Genomic DNA, 24354 nt, shown 5'->3' with positions numbered 1-24354 from the left:
ACACCCTTACTGTGTTAACATCCAGTTCGCTGTGGTCTGCTGCTAACATAAGGTAGCATAGAGTTGATCTCTGCAAAAGCCAGAGTGAGTGTTTTTATTCCTGTCTTTTACACATAGGTAATACTCACCCACCTCTGACTCTTGCCATTGTGTTTCAGACGCAGGTCGGCAGATTTGCTCCTCAGTTTTCAGGATACCAGCAGCAAGATTCCCAGGAGCTCTTGGCTTTTCTTCTAGATGGCTTACATGAAGATTTGAACAGAGTGAAGAAGAAGCCCTACTTGGAGCTGAAGGATGCCAATGGCAGACCCGATTTGGTATGGTGCCCTTTACTTGAGAGCAGGGCAGGTAGTGCTTCTGAGGGAGTTTAACTGGGTTTTGTGACACTTCCTGGCCTTCCTGCTCACAGGCCACACAAACATCTTCCCTACAAAGCAGTGTACCTGGGAGGGGAGAACCCTGTCATGCTTTATGACCCAGCTGACTTTTCATGACACCTTGCGGCACATAGCTCTTGTTCTGCCTTACAGAATGTCTGTTCTTGTATTGGCATGCAGGAAGATGAGCTTATGGTACAATACTGATGTGGTTCTGCAGCGGAAAGGAAGGAAGTTGATCTTGTGACATAACCGCTACCTAAAAGTAGGCTGTAGTTACTACCGTAAGCTTTCCTTCTGACTACTCAGGCCCACCTTCTTCCTCCAGGTGGACTGAGCAGCAGCTTTCAGCATCAGTTTGAGGAGAGTGCTTACTGTGCAGGCCATCATACTTGCATGTGGACTTGGGTGGGACTGGGAGCATTCTCATGTGGAGGTGCCAGGGGTGCTCCTCAAATAAGGGTCTGAACATGTGCCCTGGGCACAGGGTTGTAAGCAGCCGTTCTGGTGTCCCTCTGGTAGACAGCAGTGTCAGAGGAAATGAGCTTTTGGGCCAGACTTCTCATGTGTGTTCCCTCATGGCCTCTAGACAAATGTAATCCATGAGCTAGATTTAAAACCAGGCTGAATGGAGTGCATGAAAGCACTGGCCAAGACAAGGAGAGAACCAAGGTTTAGGTGACTTGGTACAACCATGGATCTTGGTGAATTCCCAGTGTTTGGTGAACTGCCTGCATCTCCTTCGGAGGCTTGACTTGATTTTCCTCCTTTCTGGTGCTGTGGAAATTGGTACGCTGATACTAAAGCAACTTTACACTTTATTTAATTTAAATTTTAATTTAAACACCCTTGGGCTCCAGCTACCCATTCTGCCTAAATAGAGAGAACTGATTCTCTTATGCCATTTTCCTGGCAGAGGCCAGAAAAGTCTCTTCTGTTCGTTTTTCTTCCTGCCTTTTCTCTATCCTCTGTTTCTCAGTCAACACTGATATGTCAGCACCTTGCAAACACTTTTTTCCTCTGAAGCTGGCAAACACCCTGCTCACATTAAAATGAGACATATAATAGTGAAATGTCTTTCCCTAAGTGAACTCATGTTCGCCTGATGAGGCTTTTACCTCTTGTCACAGTACAAACAGCTGCCACATACCGGCAAATGCGGAGTCCAGAGTAAATATATTGGGTGGAAGAATGTTTTGGAAGTCTGTAAAAGATACAGTAATTATTTTTGGTTTTCCTCTTAACTGGCAATAACTTCATGTCTTTTGGCTTTTCTTGCACAATACAGTGTATGTGACAACACCACAAGAAGTAGTATATTTAATCTTTTTTTCTCTTCAAGAAATGCTGACAATTGTGGGGTGAAAAGGATGCCCAGCATGCCTTCATTTTATTTAGGTACTTCCCTTCCCTAATGTAGGAGATGCACACGTGTTTCTGCCTTGCATCCATATCACTGCAGTTGTTGGAGCTAATCACTTTGTTCCCATCCCAGCATCCTGGTTAGTGACAGTAGCATTGCAGTGTGTGTGTGTATATGGCACTTATTTCACTTGAGAGATACATAAAATATATGGTATTGTACCATAAACTAAAAGTCTCATGCTAAGAAGGGCCTCTGATTGCATTGAATAGACAAATGCCAGTTATCGGATGCCCTTAGGTAAGGAGTTTATAAGTTGTATTTTGAAAGTCTTCAAGGGATTGTAATTTGTCTCCTTTTATACTTTCTTTCTGAGACATGGACCATCATTTTCCGAGAAGAAAAAACTCTGCTTTTTTCTCAGAAGCTGTAACTGCAGTTGTCTTTCAAAAGCAGGGGGCAGCAGTCCATTCCTCATGGAAGAGAGTGGAGCGTGTCTTGTTAGCAGCTTTCTGTCCTGAAGAGCAGTGTGTAACCCTGTCACTGTCCCCTTGGCTCCATTCATCCTTCTGACATTTTGTGCACCAAGGAGTACCTGACCAAGTGACTCACCTAAAATCGATGTATTGGATTTGACTTGACACAAGGCCTTAGTTTCACTGAGAAGAAGTCCCAGTGTGTTATGCTGGCCACACTGGTAGGATCCCCCCACCCCTTCTGTGAAATTTACCCATCAGTATCAATTTTCTGAGTTTTCTTTGATCCCTGTGCTTGCCATGCTATGAAAGTGTTTGTGAGAAGTATCTTTTAATTTTTTTTTGTCTTTTTATAGGAGGTGGCAAAAGAGGCCTGGGAGAATCATAGGCTGAGGAATGATTCTATCATTGTGGATATTTTTCACGGTCTTTTCAAATCTACTCTTGTTTGTCCCAAATGCTCCAAAGTTTCAGTGACCTTTGATCCGTTCTGTTACTTAACGCTTCCACTGCCCTTGAGGAGAGATCGTCTCATGGAAGTTACCCTGGTATATGCGGACCCACAGCATAGACCTGTCCAGGTGAGGCATGTTGAAGACACAAATTTCTTTAAGTCATCTGAGTCTTTCTTTTAGGTTTTAAAGTTGAGACTTTTCAAGTAATCTAAAGGACATTGATGTCCACCTTTGAGTGAGGTAGGATGGGTTTTTTAATGCAAAAACTAGGAATTGAGCGTGTGAAATCAAGTGGCTTTGTAAAATCTTGGTTCGTGAGACTAGGGTCATGAGTCAGCTGGGAGTGGCTTACCTGTTCCTGTGGTGAGATTACCTGTGTGATGTACTGCTCCCTGACAGCAGCAAAGTATTCGCATTGTCACATTCACCTCACGTTACCTTGGAAAATGTAAAAGTGAAACTTATCTATATGGGTAAGGCCTCTGCGTTTCAAACAGCAATTAAAAACAATCCCTTTTGAAAAAAACTGAAAAATTACTTGATTGCTTTTAAAGCCTGCTCAATTCTAAGATAGACTGATTTTTAATTTTTTTTCCCCCATTTTATTTTCAAGTGGGCCTGTGGGTGGGCACACACATACCTAAAGTAACCTTGTGCTTGTCACACATGTCAAGAGAAGCATAAGATCTGGCAGGGACAAGCAGAGTAACTAGATGCTCTGATGCAGTTTTGGAGGCACTGACTGGCAATATTTGCATGTGCTGTGGATTGTAACTGCAGATGGTAAAACTTGTGCTTTTTATATACACTGTTAGTTTGAAGGGGGTGGTAGGTACAGTGGAGAAGGATGTATGCTGAATTCACAATAAATTTTCATCCTGCTTTTTGTACCACTGTGAAATCAAGGACAGCTCCACTTGTTCTTGTCACCAAGACTTTATAAAGGGCAAGAACAGAGAAGGGATTCATTGAGAAAACAAGCAAGATTACCAATAGCATAGAGACTGAAAGGACAAAGTCTACTTTAAAGAATCAAGATTAACAGAACCTCCGCTACCTGGAGCTCTTTTAGATGAGTTGGCCACGTGCATGTTCTACATCCCACTTTCAGTCTCACTGTGAGCAATTCTTTGCATTTTGTGATCTCCCAGTTGGGAAGCCAGAGATGTGCACCACTACTTCCCTCAGGTGTGTGACACAAGGAGGAATTGTGTCTCTGCCGTGTGGGTTGTGCTAAGAGAAAGTGAACTGAAAGCCTCTGATGGCCACAGTGGAATATGCAAGTGGATAGTATAACTGAGAAGATCCTGGTGAATATTGATACATAACTCCTTTTAGTCAAGGCAAGTATGTTCCACATAATTCTCTCTGAGTGTGTGCTTATCTATAACCTACAGTGCCTTTGAATCCTTCCCTAAAACATATGGTACTGATTACTTGACGGAGGAAGGACACTAGGTTAAACCAAACTGCAGATGCTTGAGTTCTGGTGCACGCGTGTTCCATGCACATTCCTGGTTGCAGAATGTCACTTAGCCCTGTTAAAAGCTCACAGATCTGTCTTTAGGGAAGTGTTCAGACCACTGGAAGAGGAAACAATAGATTATCATATGTTTAGCATCTATTATCATATGTTCAGCATCTGAGGTAGAGCGTTCCCACTGGCCTACAAGATATTTCTGCTTAGGAGTGTGAAAGGTTTCTTGACTGTAGCCCTCATACTTTTTGTAGCTTAATGTAAGTGGTGCATTGACCCAGGCCAGCAGTCAAGCACCCACACAGCATCTTGCTCGCTCTCCCCTGCCCTCTTCCCAGCAGGAATGAAGAGAGACTAGAAAGAACAAAAGCAAGAAAACCCGTGGGTTGAGATAAAGATGATTTCATAGGTGAAGGAAAAGTGGGGACGTAGGGACAATGACACAAATGACGCAAAGGAAATCACTTGCCACTTCCCACAAGCAGACCAGTGCCCAGCCAGTGTCTAAGCAATAACCTTGGAAGCCAAAGCCACCCTTTCTTTCTCTACCACAATTTTTATTTCTGAGCCAATGCTCATTATATAGTACAGAATAGCTGTTTGGGCAATTCAGGACAGCTGACCTGGCTATGTCCCCTTCCATCTTCTTGTCCACCCCCAGCCTACCTGCTGATGGGGCATAGTGGGGACAAAGAGAAAGCCTTGATGCTGCACAAGCACTGCTCAGCAATGACTAAAACATCAATGTGACATCAACACCATTTTAGCCACAAATCCAAAATGTGGCACCATACAGGGTGCTATAAGGAAAGCAGCTCCCTCCCAGCCAGCCCCCGTGCAGTGTAATACCTGGTGTGTCCTATTCTGACTGAGGTCTGGGGATATGTTTCAGTCTGAGGGCATGTCCTGAACAGAACTCTTGAAAGAAGTAAACTACAGCCTATATTGATGACATTGCCCATGAAATGAAGGTTTAAGTGGTCTGATCTGCTCAGGAGGGTTCGTCCTTGTATGAAGTCCACGCACATGTTTGCCTTCCTGTCAAGACTCCTGACTTGACCTCGAGAGGCACTGGGGAGAATAGCTCTAGGATGTTTTTTATCACACAGAGAAACGGCAATTTTATATTCTGAGCAAGCTGCTGTCTGGTGATTTTTTTTTTTTTTTTTTTTTTTTGGTGGGTGATTTTTGGTGGGTTTTACTACTGCTGAGCCTGATCAAAGCAGAAGGCCAACTGTTTAAGGCTCTTTCATTCCCTCCAAATCCTTGCTTTGTAAGATAGAGCTGAGATCTGGAAGACCTTGACGTATGTGGCTGTGACCTTAACTTCAGCAGAACTCCTATAAATAAAAGGTTTCATTTCCATTTTCTTGCACTCTGCCTTGCATGGGTTTATTTTGCCTGGTGTAAGCATGATGTTATCTTTGTTTCTAGTACCGGGTTGTCGTGCCGATGATGGGGGCCATCTCGGATCTGTGTGAATCACTCTCTAAACTCTCTGGTGTTCCTGCAGAAAATGTAAGCATAAATGCAGCACAGTGATTTTGATAAATGTTTGTTCTTCTTGAAGCATTTTGGTGGCTTAGCTTTTAGATGGATAAAAGCTGAACTTAATGGAATAGTGACAAAACCCTAACAAGTTTGAATGCTGTTCTTTAGTTGTAAAATAAAAAGATGCATGAAACAATCTGTGTTTATATTGATACTTCCATGGCAATAGAGAAGTTTAAGAGAAGGGGCAGAAAGCTAGCCCCCACCCCCAACATTTCTGATAGTGTAGTTTCTTAGTACTGAGAGATGTTCAATGTCTGTTCTGGGTCCATCCCTTCTTGGGCATCCTTTTAATAACAAAGGGATCAGGTGAGCTTTTCCAGAGGGAATGGTTTTGTAGTTGGTGGGGTATTTTCAGGTAGATGTGAGTGATCCGCGCCTGAAATCCTAGCCTGATGCCGCTTTGATGTTGGAATCTGTGCTGTTGTTTCCACCAGGCTGCCTTGCAGCTGTTGGAATTGCATCTCCTCAGTACCTCTGTAAAATCAGTCTGTGATTTGCTTTGTTTTTCTGATGCGTCTTAACAAATACAGCTGATTAGCTGCTGGGTGCTGTTATGGAAAACAGCACTGATGTTGGTGTGCTGAAAATCTGATAAAGAAAAAATAGGAATAAACTCTTGCTTGAATTTAAAGTTAGTTTGCCTAAATTTATGTAAGCTTTTATTATAATCTCTTTGCAAATATCACTTGCTGTTCTAGATGGTGGTGACAGACGTGTATAATCATCGATTCCACAAAATCTTCCAAATGGATGAAGGTTTAAATCATATCATGCCAAAAGACGACATCTTTGTGTGAGTAACGTGGGAAGATGCTATGATGCGAAGAATACTACAAAACATTCACTTTGGTTTCAGGATATAAAACCTGATTTCCGTCTGCCCCTCCCGCCCCCCCAAGCCTTCCTGTAGACCTTTTGCATGACTTGGCAGTAGTGCAGCACTTCTCCTAGCAGCACATCAGCGTGTGCAATGTTTAGTAGGTGTTTTCCTAATGCAAAGGAAGACATGGCCCTGGGTAATAATGAACTTTTTGTTTGGTCCGTGTTCTGCAGTTTGGAACTTTCTAGAAGGCTGTTTCAGAGATGATAATTCAGGGATGATAATCTATGTCTGGATTACAGTTACACTTTCACTGGCATTTTTAGGCAAGTTTAAACTTGCTGTTCTTATGCTCCAAATCAGCCAAAAGCCTTGGAGCTGTTATTAGGGTAGCGTGAAGTATAGGCTGTTGTACTCTGCCTCTCCTAACAACAAACATAGTTGTTATAGCACCCAGCTAACCATGACTGGAGGTTCTCGATAGACTCTTGACTGGCACTTACACTACTTGTGTCTTAACTGTGGTTGTGAGGGACTTCAGCGAAGCTGAGTATTTGGTTGTGCTTGATGTTTTACATACGTGTGGTGGATGAGATGTCTCCAGTCATCTGTGAAATCTGGTGAGGAGAACGAAAGTAGTGTTCCTCTATTGCAGCTGAAAAATGAAGAATATTGCACATGAAGTGCAAAATGGACTTTGAGGCTCACAACTGAATCTGGGGCTTGTGAGGTCAAATACAGCCCTTCATCACAAGTCCAGTCTTCCTCATGTGAGAATGTTCTAGTGCAAGGATGTTGCTTCCATAAAATTGTTGCGCCACTGTGAAGTCCTGCACTAATATGCTCTGGTGCAGTGTGTACCTTTCATTGAGTGGGATACTGTGACATGCTGCTTGGTGCTATTCTGTCATGCTGTCTGTCGTCACCTCGTTGCTGAGATGTAATGTCTGAGTTTTTCTGAAAGTTCTTGTCATGATGTTGTTTTCTTCAATTGCAGCTAAAGATGTGGCCAGTTAGGATGCCTAGGAAGGACATTTGGCTTCTGTGAAATCCGTTTTGTGAGGGTATTGTAAAGTGCTAGATTGTAAGTAAGTCCGTCTCCAAAGCTAGTAAAACATCAAGAAAACAAGCAGCATGATATTACAATAGTAATTACAAAAAAACTCCACTTTCCTACAGGCACAACATATTGCATATCACTCCACAGAAAACAACTATGTCTGAAGTAGCTCTGCCTCAGGATGGGAGGGAAGCATTAGCTGAACTGCAGCTCCACATGTATTTTTCTTTGCAGTCACCACTTCCTTTTATGTGCAGGCACAACTGTAAATGAGGTGATGCTGTGAGTCATAGTCATAGTGAGTGAACTGACCTGGGTTGAAAATAACCCTGCAAGGAAGAGGACAGGTAGCAGGAGGAAGTTTTGCTAATCCTGTTTTTCCATGTAAACCCTCTAAGATGTTTTCAGCAGTGTGGAGCAAGAGCAAACAGCCAGGCACTAGGGCAAGAATTAAGAGAAAGCTGCTCATAGGAACTCCCTTTAATGGGTGATGCTGCCAGGAAAAAGATATGTAAAGCAATATTCTAACCTACAGCTAAGAACCAGCATTCTTTTATTGAAAGGGAGTCTTGTCTCAAAAACGCAACAGAGAAACACTTGTTCATAAAGAGCAAAACTTTTTCTTTAAAGGCAAATGCGTAATTATTGTTGTCATGGACAATCTGCTTACCTTGTCTGGTTATAAAAAGGCTGCTCGCTAGGTGTTCTAAGATTTAATTAAATCATTCAAGAAATGGTAATAGTAGTGTGAAGGTTCTTAAATTCCACTCTGTTTCCATCTATTAAGGTCTTGTATCTGCTGAAGTGGGTGTGAAAGGAGGGATTGACAGTACATCACTTTTGTGTTAAGATCAGTACAAGGGGGGAGCAATCAGGGTGGGTCTTCAACTCGGATTTCTGAACTGCAGGTTTGAGTGATTCTTTAGGAATTTTTACCCTTTTGCTGTTACTTGCTTGTAGAGCCTGAGATGAGCAGGCTGTGAGAGTGTAGTGGCACTGGCAGAAACTTTGAAAATTGTCACTGAAAGGACTTGGTTGGATTTAAGACTAGCTGTGTTAGGTTTTTTTTTTGTTCATTGGGCTCTGATGACATGATGACATTAAGGATATGCTTAAGGCATTTATTATTTATATTTTTTTGTTACTCCATGTGTTTACATATTTCTAGTATCTTTCTAAGAAATTATGATTTTCTTTAGTTTTTCCTTGCAGGAAATGTTTTTAATTTTTCTTTGTAGTTACCCCATGGTCTGAGGAATCCTTGAGATCTCTGTGAATTAAAACTCTTCAGTAAGTTGAAACTGTCTTAGAAAGCCTGAAAAAAACTTATAAAAATCTTAATGTTTAAGACTGTGAGAATTATCTGAGTTGCTTTTGGAGGGATAATATTGTCTGTTTGGACTTTGTACACCATTGCTAAAAAAGTGCATAACTTCCAAAGTAATGTGAATATTCTTGTCCTGCTGGATTCTAAATTTGTTTTCCATTGGGGAATGTACGCGTAGGTGCACCTCTGCCTTCTGCTTCTTGCAGAAAGGATGATTTTATACCTGCTAGAGAGGACTCCTGCACAGAACCCCACCCCGGCACTTTTAGCTGTCACACTGGCCCTCGTACGTTTCCCTTCAGTGCTGGGACTTCTCTTGGGTTGCCTGCTTGCTCTTTTTGATGAGAAGCAAATGCCCTCCTGACTTGCACCTACCACTGCTGCCCCCCCTGGGGCTGGACCCAGGCACTGCAGTGCCCGCTTTCTTTGTGGGCCTCTTCTCCAAAACTAGAGCAGGAGCAGCCCCGTTCCCTCCTCCTGTGTTCTCTGGTTAACTTCTTCCTTCTAGCCTAACTGGTTTAGTGTTCCTAAAATCTCCTGCTTTTTATGGTTTTGGCATGAAAACATAGGTTATGCTTGTCCTGAGTGCTGGCTGAGTAACACTCAGCATTTGTTCCTGCACCTTAGCTATGTTGATGTAACTGTGGAACTAGATGATAACCTGCGTCAGGGTACAGGGCAGCGTTAAAATAACCGTCCTCTTGTCCGGCGTGGAGTGCTGTGTTGCTCGGCACACAGCTGTCCTGGTGTACAGCTGGAAGTGGCTCAAGAGTGGGGCGGGGACGGATTAAACATAAACTTCTCAAGTGCTCCTCAAGCTCTTACATTTCTGGCAGAACTTATCAACAGTAACGTGTCAGATCAGGGCTTGCCGCCTTCCTGAAGATGCTGTGTGATGCATGGCTGGAGAATGTGGGAACCTGGTGGTTGTACGTTCAGATTGCTGCTGCTACAGGTAACTTCAGCAGTTTCTGATATCCCAGCAACTTACTTACCTTCTTAGATTACAGGCAAATATCTCGCTGGTTATTAAATGGAGGAATAAAAAATATTTCAAAAAACTCTTTAAGTCTTTCAGAATCTTCCACCTTTAAAGAACAAACTTGCTTCCACTTGCAACTAAAAATATGTAACTGAAATAATGTATAGTTGAGAAACATTTTATTTCTCCAAAGTGAATGAAGAAGTCTTGAGTGCCCACTAAAAAGCATTTTATTCTTTTCATTTTAAATTAAGGCCAATTCTTTAGAGAAATGACAGGAGAAGACTTGTTTCTTCTGACTTGAAGGGTGGCTCTGTATGCCTGCATAGTCCACAAAATGTTCAGCTTGGAAAAGATCCTCTTGTGCTGACTGCTGATGTCGTTGTGGGGTGTATCACTAGTTACACTGAGTAATGTCTCTCTCTTCTGTTCCTGAAAGAAAACCATTTTTGTATCGATTACTGAAGGGGAACAGCTGCCTTTTATTAGAAAGTATAATTGTGTAATGTTTTACAGTGACAGTATTTTCACCCAAAATTCACAATTGAAATAAATAACAACCTAAAAAAAGATTCAATAAGTCACGCTAACCTATCAGAAGTTTATTTGCCACTACATTTATACAGGATATTACCACAAAATAAAATTCTAAGAAAACTTTTTAAAGCATTAAGTTGGGCTGACAAGACAGCAATTGATTTACAAGCAAGGAAGGAACCCTCTGGAAGCTGCTTGCCTGCCATGTTTTGAAAACATAATTTTTCCTAAGATTTGTTTTTATCACTTAATTGCCTTGTATAGTAAGACTAAAACATAGCAGCTTCTATTCTAGGAGGATGGAAGTTACAGAAAAGATGAGGTTTTTAACAGCATTACTTACATTACAAATCAAATAGGAAAACTGCATCATTTCAGGATGTTGTGCTCACAGTGCAGCAAAGCTAAGCGAGAGGTATGTCAGCTATCAGGTGGGAAAAACAAACTAGAGAGGGGTATCTGGTAATCATGATGCCTTTTCCAGGGTGTGTTCTTAGGTACTAAAAGTTAACCCAGGTGTGTTTAAAGTTGGCATATAACATGCAACCTGGGATATGACTGAGGACCATTAGTTAATCATTTGTACTTAAATAAGAGATGTTTTCTAAAATCAGAACATCTCTTGTATTTAAATTCGCATGATATTCACTGTCTCACGTACTGGAACTCTTTCCTAATTCATGTTTTATTGATCCCGTCCCTTTTATATACTGATCATCTGTTCTTATTTTCCAGTAATGACTTCCCTGTTGGCAAACTGTAATGTGTACATCTCCTTACTTGTTTTAAGTAATTGAAGTTAGACACAAAGTTTCTTTCACTGGTTAGAAAACAAAGTGCAAAGAAGTAAGCAATTCAAAATAGAGTTAAGTCAGTACAGCATATTCAGAAATAGGTTTCTCACATGTAGATTCCCCAAACTTATATTTTAAAATTGCAGACTGCTTAGTGGGTCCTATTTATTTTTGAGGTGTTTTCCTGAAGGATTTTGCTGTCTGGTCTTTGAATTTGGGTGTGCTCGCAGGTCTTTTCATTTGTACCTTCTTGATAGCCACACTGACAGAATTATGAGTGCAGCTGTGATAAACTGAAGATGGCACCCTTCCATGCCTCGTGCTAGTGTTTAAATCATCTCTTTAATGGTGTAACAATTTTCTCACCTGAAAAGTACTCCTCCCTTCCACTGGCAGAAGCAAAGCGAGGTTGTGTTAGTAATTGTCTGTGATTGTTTGCTAGAGTCTGAGAATGCAAAGAATGAGTGTGTAGTGATAGGGGGAGCTACAAGGCCCCTGGGCTCTGATTTCATGAGCAGCTGCCATCAAATTGTTCCTTTGTTCCTTGCTCTTCTTGTCCTCCTCTAAACAGGACTTTGCTCAGAGTCCAGCAGATCTTCCACCTGTGATCACCTGGGTGACTGTCTTCTGTAACAGAAATCAGTTGTTTCAATGGTTCTGAAGCTTTAGGGACTTGTAGTAACTTAAACCAGCAGTTCTTGCCTTCTGTACGTTTCTTAGCATTACCTTAAGTTGTCTCAGGACTGAAAAATTTAAATATAAATGGTCAGTGTCTTGCAGTATTTCTCCAGGTTTGCTTTGCTGAAAGCAGTAGCCAGACCTGGGTCTGCATATGACAACATTATTGTTGGTTTGGCAGACTTTGGATTTTAGAGTATTGTGCACTAGCCAGCTAGCCACACAAGTATCAATTCAAAATTCAAGGAAGAATCTAATACTGTAGAAGATCTATGCCCCAGCAGGGATGTGATTTTTAAAAAAAAAAAAAAAAAAAAAAAAAGAAGTTTGTATTTTTGTACTGTTGTCTTGCTTAACAGACACCAATGTCTGTTAAGTCTCAGCTTTCAATTTAGGCCTCTGTATTGGTTGGTTACTGAGCAGAATATCGATTTCCATGAAATGCTCAAGTTGTAAATGTCACTGAGCAGGAACTCACACAACACATTGCAGTAGGAGTAGCGTAGCTGGAACGTGCTTTGTTGTTTTTCTTATATTTGCTTGACAGAGGATACAGTCTGCAGGCACAGTTATTGTAGTCCAGATGGTACTGTTGATGAATATTTGTGAAATGTGCAAAACATGGGATGTATAGAATATTGAGCTTGCACCTTTTTTAGGTGATTGGAAAAGCTATTTTTTTTTTTTTCCTGTTTTCACGAAGGGAAGACATGCTCAGCTTTCTGTGATTTGCAGGGCACCTTGGACATCTTGAGACATGTGAATTTTCATGTCCCACTAAAGTGGTGGGAGATGCTGAATCTTGGCTGTGGGGGGGTGTGAATTGGACTCCATTTGGAATTTAAGCTGAATGGACAGTACATTGAAAAAAAAAATCTGCCCTGTATGGCTAAGATCTATTTCCCCTTTCAGCTGCTCAGTTTCTGGCTCATCGATTCTTGTGGTGTATTACCTTACCTGTGGTGTTCTCTGACTTCAAAAAGAAGAAATGCGAATGTTACTGGGCTTCTTGATATTGAAGTGACGTTAAGGAACTCTCAGATGCATCCCAAAATGAACCTGTCTCCTTTTACACAAAAGGACAAAACTGTACATTTTCGTCTCCAGGTCACCTGAAAGAGGGGGAGAATTTGGGGCTAGAATTCTCCAAGCCCATTCTTTCACGAGGCTTTGCACTCATCTCTTTCTCATTGTAACAGGCTTGGAAACATAGCATAGTCCTGATGCAAGATGTGTTCACATTTAGCATCAGAGAAGAGGTGAGATGCTTGCAGAAGTGGAGGGGTTTGATATAAGACTGGAAGCAAGATCACTGGCATGATGTGTAGGGGCAATGCAGCCAAAGAACAGTGGGACTAGCCTGCTTCTCACAGCGTTGTAAATGTTTCTCTCGAGGCATGTTGTTCCTGTGAAAGGACAGGGAGATCTGTGGCAAATGATCAGAAAGTCACTTATATAAAGGTGGTCTGCAAATCAATTTGATGACGTTAGTTCAGTGTTTGTGCTGAATGCTCTCATTCTCCAGGCTAAGCAGAGAACAGCATTCAGCACATAACCAAAATGCTTACTATTTCTTTTTCTTAGGTTCTGTGAAGTCCAGCCCCACTAGGACCTCCGGCTCCCGCTCCAATGTAACACCCACGCATGCACCATGCTGGTGATATCACATCACCCAGGGATCCTGCTGGAGCTTGGAGCCGGCCTACAAGGGGTCAGGTAAGTACCACTTGAAAACAAAATCCACAGACCATTTCAAGGGTATCACTCTTAGTATTTCTTCTTAGTTCTTAAGGCCTAAGAAGAAAAATGTTGTGATGGATAAACTAGATACCCCTGTTCTCTTAGCCTGGCTAATGGGGCATGTAATATAATATGTATTTTTTATGTCGATAAAAGTTTCACAAATTGATTTGCAGGTCACCTTTAACCTATAAAAGTGTGCATATTTGAATAAGATGTATTTAGTTTGCCATACATACCATGTTTTCTGCCTTCTCTTACAACATGCTGTGTAGTATGTTTATATGAGTTCACGGTCTTGAAAAACGATGACTGGCTGCAGAAATGTCAGATTTGTTAACGTGACTGAGGCTACAACAATTATTGAACTGAGTTAGGTCAGCAAACCAGCTAATCCAGTAGTTGTTACATGAAATGTTTGAGATGTGCGAGATCTTGTAGCAGACTGGTCTAGGAAGTTTGTTCTCACCTGCTGAAATCAGTGTTTTCTTGTTTGAAATGAGGGTTTGTGTCCTTTCCAAAATGAGCTTGTATTTTTTTAAGCTTTGTAAAAATATTGCTGGTTAAATTCCCTATCCTTTTTAATCTTGCTCCTCTGTAAGACTGGCAAAATCCTGTGACCAGCTTCTATAGGGCAAACTACCTGTTGTCTGAAAAAGTTACGTTTGCAGTTTCTTATCTCCTAGTTTACTTGTTTGTATGTGTTCTGGTATTATGAAAGAAAGTAAACAGTTTAGGAGTTTTTCCACTTCCTAGAAGAGATCGGAATACATGCAGCATGTTCACCCAGGTTTTTTCCAGTCCTTTGTTCATTCTTATTGTCAACTTTTGAACCTTTTGTAATTTCACAGCAACATCTCTGGGTTGATGTGCAGTAGTGATCCTGTTCAGACGGATCTGTTTGTCAGCTTCTGCAATGGCATTTTTTTTACCCTTCTCTGTTCTTTTACAAAATATACTTCTTTTCTTGGTTGTTGCTATAGACTGACTTGTGATCCACACAGTGTTTTCCAGCTGGAATTAATATCATAGATCCTAGCACTTAGGAGGGAATGTTTCAATAACATACAACATATATATTAGCCTGGTGTTTAGCTCAGAGTATTTTTTGCTTTCAGTGCCCTTTCACGTAGCTCTGCCTTGTCTTTCTGTAGCTTTTCATGCTCTTGTGCACTTGCTTAACTTTAGTTTGCAAGGGAACAAAAGTTGCCTACTTCATTGTTCACTGCCTCCTTTCTGAATTATAACCACAGACCCGAAGCCTTCATAATGCTGATGAAGAGTGGTCAAGTCCTACCCTATTGCTTAGCAGTTTTCAGGCACTTTTCAGAGTTGTCATGAATTATATAGGCAACCAGCCAGTATCCAGCAGTGTGGTAGCAGCTGAGCTAATGACTAACTTCTAAAACCATGTTATGTAGTCTGGTGTAGCATCATCTTTATGTTCTATTATTTCAATTAAGTTATAAGATAAAGAAATACAGTATATTGTCCAGTAATTCCCAGTATCAGCTCTATAGCCTTCCTTAAACTATAGATAAAATATTTTATCTTAATTTTTTTTTTTTAGAAGGGATGGCTGTTGCTCAAGAGATTCAGAAAATGACAGATCCTGATATGTCTGCCTCTAATATTAGTATGTAAAAGTTGTTCTGAGGTGGAGTGGGTAGAGGGGCACTTGAGTAACCAAATTTGTTATGTTTCAGTGAGAAGTGTGTGAGATGCTCTTTTGGGGAGTGTTATAGGGGTGCAGCATGTTGGCTGTTCGTGATGGCTGACACCTGCGTATGGGTAATAACTTAGTTTTTTCTTTCTATCCCATCTGTTCGGTCGCATGGGCAGGGCTTCATTCAGGTGTGTAAGGCTGGAGTATAAATGGAGGCTGCATTAATTGCTGCTTGTAGAGCACAGTGTAGGTGGTGTGAGAGGCAGTCACAAGAATGTCGAGGAACGTGTGCATGTCATGTACTGATCTATTTTATATAGGAGTCCAGCTTAAGGGTCTCATAGGACCTGGAGTTAATTGTAGATGATATTCTGGGACTGAGTATGGTCTTTTGTTATTTAAACAGTGCTAAGTAAAATAATTCACCTCTTTGTGGTTCTGTTTCTCAGGAAACTTTAGAAGGTGTGAACTCTGTCCAGTGCTGGTGTCCAGCTGAATAGCATTGGCAGCATAGAAAACCTCAACAGCCATTTGTGTTGGTCTGTCTTATGCTGATCCTGATCTCTAATGCTCTTGGTGAGCTGGGACTCCCTGGACAGATATTGTTCTTCGTGTACTCTACTGACTCAGTGCAGGCCCCAAGCTGGGATCCCTTTTTGTTTAAGTAGGATGGAGCAGAACTACAACTCTGAAACTTGTTCTCCTCCCTGCTCTACAAGGGCATTTTGAACACAGGAATAAAAAAAATGTTTCTTGGCTCTTGAGAGAAGGGAAATGGCTTGTTTAATGTAAGAGAGCTGTTAAGAGTTGGTACATTCAGATATGTGATTATGGTTTTGGTTGTTATGCATAGTGACATCTTTCATGAAGTCTTTCTTTCTCTTTCAGTTTTAAGATAAATCTGGGGCAGGTGACTCACCAAATTAAAGAGCAGTGTGACTTGGCATTCCTGAAAATGGATCTTTTGTAATGAATAGTCCTGAAGCGAACAATATGATAGTGTTGGACCATGTGGTTTCTTTTGACTCTGACATCTGCAAATATCTCATTTGGTGTTTTGCCCAGTAGCACAAGCTGTGTCTCAGTCTTCTCATTGTTCTCCGGAGCTGTTTGTTTTCTTCCAGAATGTTTTTCTTGTGTGTTTACTGTCCTTGGATTTTTCTGTGAAGCAGATGTTTCCGAACTCTTGGTTTTCTGAAACGTTGGCTGCTCGGTGATGTGAGCTCAGGCCATTAACTGTACGAGAGGCTGGGAGAATGCAAGACCCAAGGTATCAAGAGGGTTTCTTTCTCCAGAGGGAACAAACACTGAGGGATTTCAAAGTGAATTTAGTATTTTTCACTGACGCCGTGATCTCGTTGAAGCAACGTGTAGTTGTCAGGGTAATATCTTGAGAGGTGAGTGGCAATAGGGATGTGAATTGGGAATAAAGACAGAGGGAAGGTGGCAGTTGTCAGTGGTAGGTATGTATCCTGTGCTATTGTGAGCCATGGGAAGTGTTCAGGAAACTGCTCTGTAGCATGAAGACAGAGTACAACCCTTTTTGTCCTTCTCAGAAGGACCTGGTGGAAAGACTTGCTGGACTGAGTTCATATTGGTTCTACCCGCTGTGCTTCTTGGCAGTGGAAGTAACCCATGGAAATACCTGTCTTTTGAACAGATATGAAGTTTGCAAGCCAAGTGAGGATGGCTCGGAGTACATTACTCTCTCTGTTTACTTTCGGGAAAAGACAATGAGGCAATCCAGCAGTACTGCAGGGACCATACTCTTTGGTCAGCCGCTATTGATATCTGTGCCGAAGCACAAGCTCACTGTGGATCACTTGTACAGTGTGGTTTTGGAGCAGATCAGGTAAGTCATGTCTGTACCTTTGAATCCTATGCAAAGTTCTAGTGGTCGCTTATTCAATTACACTGTAATAGGATTACTGCATCCTTGCTAACAGGGAGAATTTTCCTTGGTTTGTGGCGTATAAACCAGGATTTGCATTGCATTAGTGTTGGGAGGCCCCAGGGACATTTCAAGGTCCTGTTTTTTTGGGCTCTGTAAAAGCAGGCTGTAAGATAATGCTGGTGATGGTCACAAGGGAAGCTATCTGCTTGGTGTTGCAAAATGTGTCAGGAGCAGAACTCAGGCCATGTTTTCAGGGCTCTCAGATGGGGCCACCATAACTTATTTTTGCCTCTTCCATCTACTGCCAGGAAAAGTTGGAACAAGCAGTGAGAACAAAGACTTACTGAATTTTTGTTGTTTGGCTCATTTTTGGAGCTCTTGGCCTGTAAATGGTGCTGTACAGGATGGGTTCTGGTTTGCTGAGGGGACTGGACGTCAAGAACTCACGATGGAGGGGGGGTGCTGCTGTTCTGATGTACAGCTTCGGTATGATTGTGTGATAAACATATTCCCTCTCTTTAGCCGCTATGTGAAATTCCCTTTGGCGGAAGAATACTCTACACCCTGCCTAGACAAAGGAACCTGCAATGGCTCCAGTGGTGTGGATGAAGGTAAAGTCCTTTCAAAATTGGCTGGAAGCTTTTCAGCACTTAAAGCTTTTTATTAGCATTTGGTTTGTGCTGCATGTATTTGGCTTAAGCTCTAGCAGATTGTTTTTTCACAATGATTAAACCACGCTATTACGTAGGACTTCTGCATGGTATGTTGAGAATTCTTGTAGACCATTTTCCTTCCAAGGGAGATCAGATGTGTGTAAGCAGCAGCAGAACAAGGTGTGGCGTGCATTCATCTTGGTCAATGTTAGGAAAATCCTTGCTTCCCTGTGAGGTGTTCAGGTGCCTGCCTCCAGAGGCAACTCCTTTCCTAATATGCCCTTTGGTGATTAAAACCGGCCTGTTAGGTCACGAAGACAAGTTCTGGAGAAATAAAGTGGAAATGGTATTTTCTGTTCCTGGGCCTAGAATCACAAGGTCTCATTCCTAGGTTAGATGCTTACAAGGAAGCTTTTAACACTGATGGCAAATGCATGTTTCCCTTTCCTCTTTGAAGTGATTGCCTTGTGCTGCTGTGAGAGTAACAACTGGAACAAGTTAAATGGGAAATTTTACATAGGGAAAAAAATCTGCCCGTTTTTCCCAAAGAATGGAAATAACTTTTCTGGAGACTTACATGTTCCCTTCTGTAAAGACACCCAACTGCAACGTTGCTGATTCTCTCTTGGGATGTTTGTTAGGGTGTGCTATCAGAAGGTGTGATTGTTAACCTACTGTGAACTACGCACTCTCCATCATGTCTGATACTAGGATATGAAACCCAGCGTACTACCTGGCATCTGCTAAAGGAAAAAATACAACCTCAGATGTAGTGATTAGCAAGCACAGATTTCTTTTTCTGTGTGTCTTTTCATTACTTTCTGAGTCATCAGTGTGTCATAACAGGCTCATGCAAACAGCTGTCAGTGTGACATGTCAGTCCAAACTTTCACTGAAGCTCTTCAATATTGTGTTTGTTTTAAATTTTGCCAGGTGACATTGAAGAGATGGAGCATCAGGATGGTGGACAGGAAGGCAAGGAAAAGCTGGCAGAAGTTGATCCCTGCCACTCTGAGGGTTTTATGCAAATCGAGTCAGCAAGAGACCTGCAGCCTTGCAAGAAGCAGCATTTCACTTTTAGCCTCGTGAATTCCTCTGGGACGTCTGAGATAAACTCCATTGTAGAAGGAAAAATCTTAAAACTGAATGGTAATTATTGTCTTGCTATGTTTTTTTTTCTTCCTTCTCCTTACATCTTTGCAATAAATGTTTCTTCTTTCTTGTAGCTTTTTCTGCGGTTGCTATTGACTGGGATTCTGATACACGGAGGCTACTTTTTGATGAACAGGAGGCACAGGTTGTAATATGCTCTTTTCATAAATAATCTATATGTAAACTTGCATGGTACTTAAAAGATTAGAGTAAATGGTGAAATGTAGGTGTAACTCCTGTCATAAAAATTGGAGTCACCAGCATGAGATATGTTTACTTAAAATCTTTTAGTGATAAGGTCTATAGATCTATAATTGCTGATCTGTTTCCAGTGTGTTCTGAAAAGTAGATGTTTTAATTTCAAAGCTAAGTAGTCTAGTTCATAGTCCAATCAACAAACCAACCAAAACAAACCCCCAAAACTTGAAAGAAACCTGAAACCAAATTCACAGAGCCTAGCAGAATGCTCAATATTCTTTCTGTAAGAGTTCTGCTGGATTGTGTATTGTAACAGAATAACCTGTTGTTACTTTTTTGCAAAATCCCCAAACCCACCAACTTTGAAGTGAGGACGTGTTATATTTTCTCTTATGGACTGTTCGTGACACAAGAAAGGAGTGGCTGGAAGCTTGAGATGATTGTGTGGGAGGGGAAGGGAGACGCAGAAATAGGCAGCATGGTGAAGGTGAACATGTTCCTTTTTGTGATGCCACGGATTAAAGACTATGTGGAATTGAATAAAGCATGTATCTCTGTCACTAGGCATTTGAAAAACATGCAAGTATGTTACAACCACAGAAGAAGAAGGCTGTGGTAGCCCTCAGAGACTGCATAGAGCTCTTCACTACTATGGAAACGCTTGGTGAACATGACCCGTGGTAAGAGCCTCTGTCTGCCTGCCCTGTTTATCGTAACATGCTGTAATTATTTGAGTTCACGTTATTTCTCATGGGATTCTGATAATTTCCCAGGTTTGTCCTTTTGTCTTCATCTGTGAGAAGTCTGTCAGTTCTGTGTTAAGTCATTGATTCAATAGGCTGCAGATGAGGGTTAATAAAAAATATTCATTTCCTGCCTTTTTTTTAAAAAAAACAAAACAAAACCAAAACAAAACCAAAAAAACTGGCAGTGGGCATGTAGCTTCCAAAGATCAGGCTATTTTTAATTCCCCAGCATACACCTATCTTCCAGACAGTGTCAGAGGAAGCAGTTGTGGTAATAGAGTGAAAGCATATGGCTACTTTAGGGTTTAATCCTGTGTTATTTCTAGCTTGAACCAGTCCTGATGCGCTCCTAACTCTACCAAAAATTCCTAGTCCAGAGGGGCTAGGTATAGCAGATCCTAAGTGACCAAAATGTGATTACTGTGTGTGCAGAAGATCTTTGGAGGTTGTTTGCTAGCTGTGTAAGAAAATAACTTACAGTGTAGTAGATGATTGTTTATTATTGATTTCCAATTACATGCTATAGATGTGTTTGCAACTGTTACCTGTTTGAGCTGCATCAGGAGATAATAAAGAACTAATGACACCTTTAAACCTTTTTTTAATTTACAAAAGAGAAATTAATCTTTCTACAAAGTTCAGTTAATGCACTTGCCATAGGACATTTTGCGTATAGAATGAAAGCAAGTTGCAGTTTGGAAACCTCTGAGGAAGTGTGATCACCTGCATATTCCACAGCCAAAATACCTTCTGTGAGGCAGGGACTGTACTGTGCTATTGAGGCATCTTTTAATGGAAGGCCAGAAGCTTTTATTTTAACGTAGTCATTCATTTCCTTGTTTGTTCCCTTCCTCAGGTACTGCCCTAACTGTAAGAAACATCAACAGGCCACAAAGAAGTTTGATTTGTGGTCTCTGCCCAGGATTTTGGTAGTGCATTTAAAACGCTTCTCGTACAGCAGATACTGGAGGGATAAACTTGACACTGTTGTGGAATTCCCTATCAGGTAGGATTCTTCCCTCAAGCTAGAAAGAGCTTGAAGAAGCTGGTCAAGAGAAATCTAATTCTGATGTTACTGTTGGGTGGGCTTGTTATTAAAGCTGTAACTGGAACAGCTCTGTCTTCTGGGTTTCAACTGCAGGACAACAGGCAAGAGTTGAGGTTTTGGGGGTTTTTTGGGTTTTTGTTTGTTTGTTTTTGTTCTTTCTTTTTTCTGTTGTTTGTTTTTTTTGTTTTGTTTTGTTTTTTGTTTTTTGTTAATCTTAACCTTAATCCATTCTACACATCTCAAAGAACACTAGTTACTAGGAGGTACTGTTTCTTCTGAAATTAGGTTAAAACCATGTGATTCTTCTGAACCAAGAAAACTTCTACAGAGAATTTAGCAACTTTGTTGGGCAGAGCTGCACTTGTACGGAGGATTGCACAAGAACAAGATGAAAGCCTGCCTCATCCCTCTGCTTCTGCTTGTCAGCATCCTGCTGCAGGATGAAGTGTATTCCTTACTACTCCTGTCTCACTTTTCATGCCTCCACAGGGATACTGACCTGTCTTTTATACAGCACTTCCCTCTAAATCTTTTGGCAGTGCTTCATGTGTTTACCAGGACCTGCCCTGTGTGGGAGGGGTAACATGTCTGGTCTTTACACTAACATTTGGCCATAGCAGAGTGCACCACTTCTCCACCAGTGCTGCCTGCCTGCAGAGCTTCATTGCTGTCATGCATCGCTTTTTAGAAAGTGCTGATGACTGGTGTACTGATACTTTTGGATTTCCTTCCAGGGGCTTAAACATGTCCGAGTTTGTCTGTGACCCAAGAGCAGGCTCATATGTGTATGACCTCATTGCAGTTTCCAATCACTATGGAGCCATGGGAGTAGGCCACTGTGAGTAACTGCTTCTCTGTCCTTTGTACACAAGCAAACATAGGCAGAGAGGTGATGGGAGGGCTTTGTGTGTTGGAGATGGTCAGCAGCCCTCACCGAGGGCGTCTAGTCCAAAACTTACCTGTGTTCTGTATGCAGGCGAATAGCATATTGGAAGGTAATGTCCTTCCTATTAGGATTTGCAGAGTAGCTAGCCAGTTGGTGTAGTTTGCAGCTGCCTGAGGTCTGACTCCGATGCCTGTGGGACCTTGGTTAGTAGTCATTGGAGTGTGTGATGGTGTTCCCCAATTTGAGTGGAGTCAAGATTTTTTCAGTGCCAAACATGAAATTGTGGAAAGGAGCTTCTTACTGGAGAGTGTTGGGAAGAGTCTTCAGTGTAAGCTGTCAGTTCAGCTCCAAGACTCAGCTTCTTGCCCTGCAGCATGCCAGAGGGCAGCTGCTCGTCCAGTGTCGGTGCAGCATCACAGCTGCAGAGCAGAGATTGCCAGCAGTCAAGCCAGCCAAGCAGGAGCTTGCCAGGTTCCCTCAGTGGTGGTGAGACAAGGTCTGACAAGCAGCAGTCACCCGTAGGCCAGGAAGACAGAGCAGAGGGCATACTTTGTCATGAAGCTGGGTGTGATGCCTTTCTGCATTTCCTATCCTGAATTCTGCGTGCTGCAATAGCAATTTAAAGCACTTTTTTTTCTTTCATTTTCCTTTGTTCCAGACTTTTTCTAAATCAAGCCACAAACAAATGTGTATTTCTTGGGACCTCTTGGTTGCACAGCTGGCACTAGGTTGCAGTAGAATGTCTCCACCTTTGCACTGACAAGGGCTCACGTAGCAGGGAAAATGTCATGCCATCAGGAGAAAAAAACTCCTTTGTTATATATGACAAGTCTGATACATGACAAGCCTGTATTTTCTGTCACTGGTTTTGTTGCAGAGTAGATAAAATGCATCTGTAGGTGGAGATCCCTGCATCAGGTGTCCGTGCAGATCCATGCTGTAGGTGACACTTGTAGAACCACCCAGTAGTGTGTTACTGTGAGAGGATGATGAACTCCCATTTGGCAGTGTACGTGCTTGTCTCGTAGGGTGTGTCACTGTAGGGTGGCATTAGCTGAAGGGGGATATGTTTTGAGATCAGAGATCATAGTCACAGAAGTCTTGGTTGGAAGAGACTTTGCAGGACTTCAGTCCAACTTCCTTCTTGAGTGAGAACTCTTGCAAGCACTAGATCAGATCCATCATCAACAGAAAACTTCTCTTTTGTGTGAAAAATGTGAAAATGCAGAGTCTTAAACTGTCTGTTTGGGAAAGCTCTGGCTCAAGGGGGGAGGTGAACAAAACATGATAATTTTTTTTCCTAAATTCTTTGCCCTGTATCTCAGCTATCAGGGGTAAGTCTGGGACATGGGACATGGTTCTAGACTAGCTGGGCCAGCTAGCATGTTCTGAAAGATATGTGTTGGTGAACTAGGTTTGGGGTAGTTAATGTCAAAGCTAGCTCCTGGCTTCCCATGCACGCTCAGTTTGAGTCTTGAGTGTCGCTGGTGCAGTGCAGCTGGCGTGGCGTTGCCTACTGGTCTTCCTTGGAGTACTGAGCTGCAGTTTCTTCTCCTGACAGACACTGCCTACGCAAAGAACAAAGTGAATGACAAGTGGTACTACTTCGATGACAGCAGTGTATCGGTGGCTTCAGAAGACCAAATAGTGGTGAGTATTTGGCCTGAGTTTGTGCTGAAAGAGTGGTTCCCTGCTTTGGGCGTTACATTTCCAGCCAGGCTGTGTGGATTGTTTCAGATGGTTTTCTTCTTTGTTTGGTAGACAAAAGCTGCGTATGTGCTGTTTTATCAGCGCCGAAACAGTGAGGAACATACTGCCCCACCTCCTCCCCAAGAAGAGTGTGACGGCATGGATACCAACTAAACATCACCTCCAGCACTTGGCCACCATGTTAGCGGTTGCTCTTCTAAAGCCATGCCTGAGGCATCTGAAAATTTTTCTTCCTTCTGTAGGAGTCAAGCAGAAAATCTGGCACTGAAAGATTCAGTGCTGGGGGTCACAGAATAGCACTGGAGAGCCAGGAATAGATGCTGTCACTTGGGTATTTAGAGGCCAAAAATAATATATATTGGAGCTTCAATAAAGTTCTTTTTAAAATCTGGCTGAGCTGTGTGGCTAGAGGCAGGGGTCGGGGCTGAGCTGGGCTGGGGCTGGGGGTCTTGGCCTCAGGGTTGTAGCGGGGTTGGGAGAGTACAGCCAGAGAGGGAGGCCAGGTCACAGCTGAGCTTTGTGGGGCCCTTGGAGGAGCACGGTGGGTACGATTCTGTGAATCGGCGTGGGGGCTTCCTGCCAGCTCTCTGGTGTTGCTGTTGGGCCCTGCCTGTGTCAGGGAGGCTTGCTGCACCCTTTCTGGAAGCTCAGTTCAAATCTTTGTACATCTGGCCTGTCTGCTGCCATCTCTGCCATTGTACCTTGGTCCCCTTGCTAAGCAGCAAACGTTTCTCTTTCTTGTGTCCTTCCACTGATGCATT

General features: G+C 42.2%; 1 protein-coding gene across 3 annotated transcripts in view; it reads left to right on the top strand.

The window, feature by feature from the left end:
* USP4 (ubiquitin specific peptidase 4) overlaps nucleotides 1-23984 on the top strand; it is a gene marked incomplete at its 5' end in the record, with an annotated part of 51510 nt that extends 27526 nt beyond the window's left edge. For all 3 annotated transcript variants that reach the window (XM_082322491.1, XM_082322492.1, XM_082322493.1), the window contains 13 exons: nucleotides 159-317; nucleotides 2573-2797; nucleotides 5583-5666; nucleotides 6401-6495; nucleotides 16967-17158; nucleotides 17723-17811; nucleotides 18787-19002; nucleotides 19080-19150; nucleotides 19768-19883; nucleotides 20806-20955; nucleotides 21732-21835; nucleotides 23445-23533; nucleotides 23645-23984. In XM_082322491.1, the coding sequence (XP_082178617.1) occupies nucleotides 159-317; nucleotides 2573-2797; nucleotides 5583-5666; nucleotides 6401-6495; nucleotides 16967-17158; nucleotides 17723-17811; nucleotides 18787-19002; nucleotides 19080-19150; nucleotides 19768-19883; nucleotides 20806-20955; nucleotides 21732-21835; nucleotides 23445-23533; nucleotides 23645-23746 (1692 nt within the window). In that variant the 3' untranslated portion in view covers nucleotides 23747-23984. The remainder of the gene's footprint in view (nucleotides 1-158; nucleotides 318-2572; nucleotides 2798-5582; nucleotides 5667-6400; nucleotides 6496-16966; nucleotides 17159-17722; nucleotides 17812-18786; nucleotides 19003-19079; nucleotides 19151-19767; nucleotides 19884-20805; nucleotides 20956-21731; nucleotides 21836-23444; nucleotides 23534-23644) is intronic.
* Between the last annotated feature and the right edge of the window lie 370 nt (nucleotides 23985-24354).

Source organism: Platalea leucorodia, assembly GCF_965183815.1.
Source record: "Platalea leucorodia genome assembly, chromosome: 9".
NCBI classification, from domain to species: Eukaryota; Metazoa; Chordata; class Aves; order Pelecaniformes; family Threskiornithidae; genus Platalea; species Platalea leucorodia.
Note: the sequence above shows the minus strand (reverse complement) of the source record. Positions and strands in the feature narration are given on the sequence as shown.